General features: G+C 37.0%; 1 protein-coding gene across 1 annotated transcript; it reads left to right on the forward strand.

Annotated features, from left to right (window-relative positions):
• Window positions 1-1,775: 1,775 nt before the first annotated feature.
• Window positions 1,776-4,523, forward strand: LOC132178706 (probable indole-3-acetic acid-amido synthetase GH3.1). Its single transcript, XM_059591222.1, has 3 exons — window positions 1,776-2,223; window positions 2,316-2,417; window positions 2,936-4,523. The coding sequence occupies exons 1-3, from the start codon at window positions 1,904-1,906 to the stop codon at window positions 4,308-4,310; spliced, it is 1,797 nt and encodes a 598-aa protein (XP_059447205.1). The 5' UTR covers window positions 1,776-1,903; the 3' UTR covers window positions 4,311-4,523.
• Window positions 4,524-9,312: the final 4,789 nt, after the last annotated feature.

Consider the following 9,312-nt stretch of genomic DNA (forward strand, 5'->3'; position numbering starts at 1 on the left):
TGAACCCCGCAAGAAATCATGCATGGCGTGGCTGTGGGTACACGCCATCAATTTTTATTATTTTATGTATGCCAAACTAGGTAAAGTCCACAAAAATTAGTCGCGGGTGTGACCCAATTTTTGGACATATACTAGTGTTTCGATTTTTTAAGCATATATATTTCCACAATTTCGTGAGGCATTGTACCGATCGATGATCACCCCTAGAGTTCTTCATGGATAAGTCATCCCAACAAAACCAAAAACAAAAAAAATTGTATAAAAAATATGAATATTGTATGATTTGCATAAGCAATTCAGAAGGAGACGAAAAGACAATGAAAATGATGTAGGGTGACCTCAACAAGAGCATCAACATTTTATAAATGCGTATAACAAGGATAATGCATGTAATGTCGGTTAGCTAGGTTATTAGTTAATTAATTAATTAATTATATCTGAGCTTCTTCTGGCTAGCTAGCTATTTTACTATTATATGATATATAGTGACGGTTACTAACAGTTTTCCTTGTCATTGTTTATATATATAGTCGTCGGGCTTTTTAAGATTAATACTTCGATCTCTTTATTATTTTATGTACATCATAATTAATTTAGTCGATCATCAAGTCCGCCGGCCACCAAAAGTTCAAAACTATATTAAATTTACTGGCATTTTTAACCATGTAAAAGGTTAAGTTTAATGCAACATATTAAAATATTGCAGTCTTAATCTAAAAACTTAATTAAACTGATATATTTTAGACCCATCAATAATTTAATCCTGTCTGTACTACTACTAATTAACCATGTGAATATTCTAACATGTACTACTATTAATTAAATTCAGAATAAATTAATTAACTCATCAGTACGTATATAGAAGCAAGCAAATGATTATGAACAAGTATTTGCTTAATTATGAGGTGTGTAATTAATTAATTAATTAAGCTCCTAATCTCGTAGAGTTTCAAGGCAGGAAGTTCACGTAAGTGGCATGAGATGATGATCGAGGGAGTGTTTTTTTTTTTTTTTTTTTTCAAGTGAAGAATGAAGAGATAAGAATAATAATACCAAAAGTCCATGCACCGCCCGGCCGTTTCATGAGGTGCCGGGTAGGACTTAGGAGTCGTCTTTTTCCGGCGTGAAGGTTTAACACATGCATGATGTATATATAGAAGACAATATTATATAAATGTGTTTCAAAAAAGTCTCGTGGAACAGGACAGCGGTTTCAGGCATCTGTCTCCCTCGCTGTGCCTGTGCAGAAGATACTTGCCTCCTCCGCCGGCTGCCCGTCGCTGTCGATGACCAACATTTTTACCCGAAAGCAGCCCCGTGGTTGGTTCATGCGCATCACCTTCTAATAAAACAAATCACACCCCCTCTCTCTCTCGCAATGCCCTACTCCACACCCACCCGTGAATGAATTTTTTTTTTTTTTTTTTTTTTTTTTCCCCTTACCCCCTGCGCTCGGCTGACATGGCTGTCACCAACCCCACATGCCCGCCTTGTTTCGGGCCATGTCTACGTGTTGCGGGCCCCCACTCTGTCCCCTTTTCCCCCTACACTCCCCACAGAGACAAACTTCGTTTTACTTTCCACGGCCCTCCCTCCGTATAGGTCCGTCAGTTTCCTCCCAAGCTGCCCTTTTGTCTCTGGCACCTCCTGGGCCCCACACTGACATGTCACGTGACGTGGCAGTCTTCTCTTAAAAGATAGATATTCCGTGTGTGTGACCGCGTGTCCTTCCCATTATAAAACGCACCCTCCCCCCACCCCTTCATTTCACTGCACCACCACCACCACTCCCACCTCATCAACATTTCTCAAAGCCTTCTCTCTCTCTCTCTCTCTCTCTCTCTCTTCCTCTCTTCCTCTAAAACTCTGAAAAAACAAATTAACCAATCTCTTTTATATCCAAATGGCTGTTGACTCTGCAATATCGTCGCCGCTTGGGCCTCCGGCCTGCGAGAAGGACGCGAAGGCACTCCAGTTCATCGAGGAAACGACGAGAAACGCCGACGCGGTGCAAGAGAGGGTGTTGGCCGAGATCCTGAGCCGAAACGCCGAGACCGAGTACCTCAAGCGATTCAAACTCCACGGCGCCACCGACCGCGACACCTTCAAATCAGTAATCCCCATGATTACCTACGAGGATCTTCAGCCCGAAATCCAGCGTATCGCCAATGGGGACCGCTCTCCCATCCTCTCCGCCCACCCCATTTCTGAGTTCCTCACTAGGTGCATATATTTTCAACATATATAGAATCTCAGAACGTGATTCCTACTAAGATAGGAACATTATCTAAATTTATTTACTTTGAAATTTACAGCTCTGGGACTTCAGCTGGGGAAAGAAAACTCATGCCCACCATTCAGGAAGAGCTGGATCGTCGCCAGCTGCTATACAGCCTTCTCATGCCAGTGATGAACCTGTAAGTGCAAAAAATAAAAAAACTTAAAATACAAAACGACGCGCTTTAATCCCAAGAAATACCTGTGAACTGTCAAGTTAATAAGACTTTTTATTCTGTGCCGTCTGCAGTCTTGGTTGAAACCTGAACCTCCAATCAATTTTTTTATTTTTTATTTTTTCCCTTCTTTGGTTTTTTTAAAGTAATGAAAAATACTATATTTATCAAATTTTTTCTTTAAAATTAGTAAATTAATAAATATAGCATTTTTTAATACACCGCCATTCTGGTTCTGGTTATGCCGGTTGGTGGGTTTCCACCGATGATATTGATGATGGTAATACAGGAAGAAAAAAGCAAGTGAAAAGGCCATGAAATCAAACTTTTTATATTAATATTATCTAAACACTTAATTAACAGAAAAATTAATTTTTAACGAATTTTATTAGACGTTACTGCTTTTTAACATACCTATTTTTTTATGACTACTACGTTTAGTTTGACTAAATGGATTTATTTATTTATTTATAATGATACAGTTATGTGCCGGGTTTGGACAAGGGCAAGGGGCTATACTTTCTGTTTGTGAAGGCGGAGTCGAAGACACCGGGTGGGCTCTTGGCCCGCCCGGTGCTCACCAGCTACTACAAGAGTGACCACTTCAAGACCCGACCCTACGACCCGTACAACGTCCAGACGAGCCCCAACGAGGCCATCCTCTGCGCCGACTCTTTCCAGAGCATGTACTCCCAGATGCTCTGCGGCCTCGTCGAGCGCCACCAGGTCCTCCGCCTCGGTGCCGTGTTTGCCTCCGGCCTCCTTCGGGCCATCCGGTTCCTCCAGCTCAACTGGACCCAGCTCGCCCACGACATCCGAACCGGAACTGTCAACCCGAAAATCACCGACCCGGGAATCAAAGACTGCTTGGCCCGGATCCTCAAACCCCAACCCGAATTGGCCGATTTCATTGCCAAAGAATGCTCCGAGGACAACTGGGAGGGGATTATAACCCGAATTTGGCCCAACACGAAGTACTTGGACGTTATTGTGACGGGTGCTATGGCTCAATATATACCGACGCTTGATCACTATAGCGGCGGATTGCCACTCGCCTGTACAATGTACGCCTCGTCGGAGTGCTATTTCGGACTCAATCTCAACCCAATGTGCAAGCCCTCCGAGGTCTCGTACACCATAATGCCAAACATGGCCTATTTCGAGTTTCTACCCCACGAGCCGAACTCGGCCTGCTCGACCCGCGGCTCGGCCCCCAAACTCGTCGACCTCGTCGACGTGGAGGTCGGGAAAGAGTACGAGCTGGTGATCACCACCTACGCAGGGCTGTACCGGTACCGAGTCGGCGACATTCTCCGAGTCACCGGGTTCCACAACTCGGCCCCGCAGTTCCACTTCGTGAGGAGAAAGAACGTGTTGCTCAGCATTGACTCGGACAAGACCGACGAGGCCGAGTTGCAAAAGGCCATGGAGAATGCGTCCGAAATCCTCCGAAACTTCAACACCAGCGTGGTGGAGTACACGAGCTACGCCGACACGACGACGATTCCGGGTCACTACGTCATATACTGGGAGCTCCTAGTGAAAGACCCCGCCAACTCGCCGAGTCACGAGGTGCTGAACCGGTGCTGTTTGGCGATGGAGGAAACTCTCAACTCGGTGTACCGACAAGGCCGAGTCGCGGACAACTCGATTGGGCCGTTGGAGATTCGCGTGGTCAAAAACGGTACGTTTGAGGAGCTGATGGACTACGCGATCTCAAGAGGCGCGTCCATCAACCAGTATAAGGTGCCGCGGTGCGTGAATTTTACTCCCATCATGGAGCTTTTGGACTCCAGGGTGGTGTCGGCGCATTTTAGCCCAGCTTTGCCACGTTGGACCCCTGAGAGGAGACGGTGATGAGTCACCGACCCAGCTTGGAAGTCAATAGTCTTGGTCGTATAGAGAGATTATTCTCTTTGTATTTCTTTAATTAGTTCTTTTTTTTCTTCTTGTGAGTAGGTTTTGTGGAAAGTCTGAAACAAGTGTATGTGGTTGATTAGGACATGTCAGTGTCAGGTTTTGTATTTTGGTTCATTTAACCCGTGGAAATTAAAGGATGTAACATTTCAAGTGGACTGTGCAGTGTGTTGTTTCTTTCGTGTCTTTTGGAAACATCCACCTAAGCAATGCAGACACAACCAATAGCACAAAAAATTAGATTCCACCAATTTTATTTATCGAATTCTGTTAATTTTGACGGTAATATGAGATTTGGTCAAACAAGAAAAGCCTAAACAATTAAATAAAAATATAATATATAATATATAGCAATACTGTTCATAAGACTTGACCAACGCATTGATGACACTATACGGTGCTTTCTAGAAACAATCATATATCACTAAAATAATTACAAAAAAGTAATTAGTTATCAAGATTTTCTCCCTATTGGCCAGTTAGCCAGGGAATGATTTTGATGTTAAATTGAGTGAATGATTAAGCAAAGCAACTATTAGGGGGACCTTAGGGGCCACACCATTTTGTTTTTTTCCTTGAAAGTTTAGGGTAATTCTATATTAATTATTAAGTAGACTGATACAGTTTCTTAATTTACAAAGAGCTAGACCTCACTAGTTAAGTGGGAGTTCAACTTTAAAAATACCCATTGATTTTTTTAAAAAGAAAAACATTTTTTATTTAGCCGAAGAGTCTACATTCCTCCTTTTAGAAGCAACCTTTATGCTTTTTGATGCATCTGGCCAGTATCGATCGCATCTTGTTTCCTCTTTGTGCTTGTTTAAAGATAAACTTGCGTAAATTGACTGAAAAGTTAAACCTTATCCCTTTTCTCTCGCGATGTGATCATATAAGCTTTATCTATTTGTCTCTTTTGGTTTATTAAAAAAAAACGAATCCATGAACTAATGTCATCCTAATAAAAAGATTTATAAAGTCGCTATAACTACTACCAACGATACTCTTTAGAATTTTAGGGAGAATGAGGATTGTATTTCTTAATTTCTACTTCTATCTTGCTCATGTGGCTATACAAATTCAATATGAAATTCAAAATAAAATGGGATTTAGCTAGGGTGACAATTATTGTTTGCGTATCGGATTCGAGTCGTATCGAGACGTATGTATAAGACTATATAGGTTAATATAACCGACCCATTTAATTAAACAAGTCAAACCCCTCAACTCTGACCTCCTAATTTTATATTGAATTGTGTTAGGTTTATGGGTCATGTCAAAAATTGTCTGCCACTATGTTGAGCTTAGGTCGTGTCGAAACATGCATATAAAATTATACGGGACAACCTTAACTTGACCCATTTAACTAAATCGGTCAGACTCATCAACCATAATTTCTTCTCTCTTATTTTTTTTTTTTTAATTTTTTATGTCGGAGAACCTCTTTAAGGCAGGACCCTTCGGACCCACCCCTGCAGAATAAACTCCAGTCACGAGCATCACACCCTCGGAAGTTTCCCTATATAGAACTGGTTAAATCGCTAGATTTTCATCAAGGGGTGTGGCCTTAATGGATTGTTTGTACCTATGGGGTGTTGAACCTTGGACCTTGAAGGGAGCAAACCCTCAAGACCAAAGCCTTCACCACTTGGGCCAACCCCTTGGGGTTCATCAACCATAATCCTTTAAATCGTGTTAGATTCGTATTAAATTTGTGGGTCATATAAAAAATTGTCCATCCTAATTTTTGCTTAGTAACATGGAGAGAGTTAAAAGTAGTCCCTACTTAGTTGTTGGTCATTCTTTGTGACCTAACAATAAAGAAGAAAAAAAAACTTATATGAAATTTTAGGTTTTGTGTCTTTACTATTACCGAATTTTATAAGAGTAAAATGCCAAAGTTTGTCTCGTTACTATTCTACTTGTTGACATGTAATTATCAATTAATCCTTACTAAAAGAAATTAAAGATTGATTAACATTATTACTTCAACAAATTAAGATAGTAAAAAAACAAAAGTGTAATTTTTAGGGTTTGTTTGGGATTGCGTTTGAGGGGTATCAAAATGAGTTTAATACTCAAAAAGTCCATTTAAAGAAAAAAGTAGTCGTTTAGTAAAAAAATTAAAAGCGCTTTTAATGGTCCAAAAAGCTTTAAAATGACAAAAACATACTTTTGGTAAAAACTTCATTTTTAAGCTTTTATCAAAAACCATTTTTTAACTTAAAAGCTCTATTTCTCAAACGCAATACAAACATGCTCTTAGGGTGCGTTTGAGATTGCGATTTGACAAGAATAATTTGCGTTTTTAAAAGATATCGCAAAACGTTAAGTGTTTGGCATTGCGATTTAAAAAGCATTTAATTTAAAATAGGGAAAAAAAATCTATGATTTCTATAGGCAGTCCAAGGGGTGCTTTTTTTTTTTTGACATGTCCGCACAAGAGGGGGATGGAGATTCGAACTAGTGATCTCCATTTCATTAGGCGTGGTCCCAGCCGATTGAGCTATCTCTTGAGAACCAAAGGGTGCTTATTTGAAAAGGCACAGAAAATCATGATTTCGCATAACAAATATTTAATAAAATGTACTTTTTAACATGTTTTACCAAACACTTTTATAATTTTAAAAAGTAACGATTTTAAAAACACAATTTTTAAAAACGTAATTTTTAAAATCGCATTTATTGAGCCACAATCCCAAACGACCCTTAATCGGATTAGACCCTTGTTGCCCCCCCCCCCTTTTTTTTTTTTTTTGCTTAAAAAAAAAGAAGACGACAGCCTGCCAACTTGGACAACAATTGGCTCAACTTTTGAAACCCTTGAAATGACCAATTCCCTTTATTCCTTTACCAAAATGTTCTAAGCTTTAATTATTATTATTATTATTGTTATTATTATTATTATTTTTGTTGAGTTCTAAGCTTGTTTTGATCACTTAACCAAGTTGCTTAGAAAGGGTTTTTTGGTCTAAAAGTGGCTGGTATATGGGAGAAGACCAGATGAAAAACGTGTAGATTGGTGGGGGCTTCACAGCACTTTCTCCTTGCTATCTTTATCCATGAACTAAACCAGCCATTTGAAGGGTTGGTAAGTATCTTTTGATTATGGAGTTCTTAGCCTTAAATAAAAGATAATTAAAGCATGCATTAACGGTATGTTTGGTATGTGAAATTACTATTACACTAGAAAAATAAATAACTTTTATTGAGAATGAAATAACTTAATTTGGTCATTCCGGATACCAAACATATTCTAAATTATTGATTATAAGGTAAGTTGCACATAACTAATTAGTAATGCTATAAATTACTCTTGTGTTCATCTTGTGTCATTCTACGAATAATGTGGTTCTTAAAATTACCATTGAACTTATGATTGATCATTATTGGATTTCGATCAAATGGTAATTTTAAAAATCACCTAATGTTTGAAGTGACACAAGAAGAACTTATAAAATTACTCATAATTAATAGATGATGTATTAGCAAATGCGGAATCGATTGAGTCCAAGAGAGATTGATCAATGGGGAGAATCAATTTCATTATTTAAATTAAATTTTACGAATTGAATGAAACAATCTATAAAAATACATTAATTAATAGTTGTTTTTTATGAAGTGCTATGTACTGATAATTGTGACACTTTAGTCTATCAAGCTACTATTTTATTGTATTTAAGCTGCTCTGTTAAAACTACGATGAACGCTCCAACAATTTTTGAGAACCTGTAGGCACTCATTTCTCTCTCATAGTGTTTATAAATATATGTATATATATAAGTAACAACTTTTTAAAACATGGGTTTGATTTTTACAATTTTTTTTATAGCAAATTAAACATGTAATATGTGAAACTTTATTCAATGCAATTACAAATAAAATAAAATGAAAATGAAATTGAAATTGTATATTAATGATTTATCCGCGACAACTTTATATGTATTTGTATTCCTATTAGCAACGACATTATAGTCATCGCTAATACTAAAAAGTAATCACAAAAATTCTTATTGCGACATCCTGTGTCACCAAATTTATTTTGCTCCAATATCAGTGACGACAAGGGAATTGTCGTTGATAATAAATTTTTGTAGTATTCTATAATCATCGCTAATAAATGGTTAATAGTGACGACCCGAAAGTCACTACAAATTTGGTTGATGCTGACCAAATTTCTTGTAATAGCTACAATTTTATTTGTCTATAAACATTAGAGAGACCTCTATCTTCATAAATACTTAGGCTTTGTTTGATTTGCGGAATGTCTAGTCTATTGAAAAATGATTAGCTACTACTGATAATAGAAAAGTGTATAATAGATTAGTTATTCATATTCCTTTGTTTGGTTGTAACGCTGTAATAGACTAACTAATCATATTCCTTCGTTTGGTACAATGCAATATATTGGTGAATTGAATCATATTGTGATCAAATTTCATAAAATACCCTTATAATATAAATACAATTTATATTATTAAGGACTTTCATTGTTTTTTTTTTTTTAAAAAAAAAAATAAATAAACAACTTCACTATAATTTATTTTTATTTTTTGTTTTTAATTATGTCAAGTATGTGTCCTTTTCTTTTTTTCTTTTAATTTTTTTTTTAATTATGCTACAAAATTATTTTTATAAAAAAATATAGCTGTAGAAAACAGAATCAAACTCAATCTTAAAATAAAAAAAATATAGTTGGAGAAAACAGAATCAAACTCAATCTTGAAATAAAAAAATATATATATATAGTTGGGGAATGTACAAAGAATCAAAATAAATAAAAAAAACAGATTATATATTTGTATTTTACAAAAACCTTGCAGATTCTGTTTCTCCGTCAAATAAAAAAAAATGAGAAAAAAAAAAGATAAGAGAAACAGAATTAAAAAAAAAGAAAAAAAGAAAAAAAGGAACATAAATAAAAATAAAAATAAAAAAGGAAGAA

This window comes from Corylus avellana, chromosome ca4, assembly GCF_901000735.1.
Source record: "Corylus avellana chromosome ca4, CavTom2PMs-1.0".
NCBI classification, from domain to species: Eukaryota; Viridiplantae; Streptophyta; class Magnoliopsida; order Fagales; family Betulaceae; genus Corylus; species Corylus avellana.

Bases quoted from the DNA above. Each gene is read 5' to 3' on its own strand.
- LOC132178706 (XM_059591222.1), top strand. From the start codon at position 1,904: ATGGCTGTTGACTCTGCAATATCGTCGCCGCTTGGGCCTCCGGCCTGC. The intron at 2,224-2,315 runs GTGCATATATTT...TGAAATTTACAG, and splicing joins ATTTCTGAGTTCCTCACTAG to CTCTGGGACTTCAGCTGGGG. The intron at 2,418-2,935 runs GTAAGTGCAAAA...ATAATGATACAG, and splicing joins CTCATGCCAGTGATGAACCT to TTATGTGCCGGGTTTGGACA.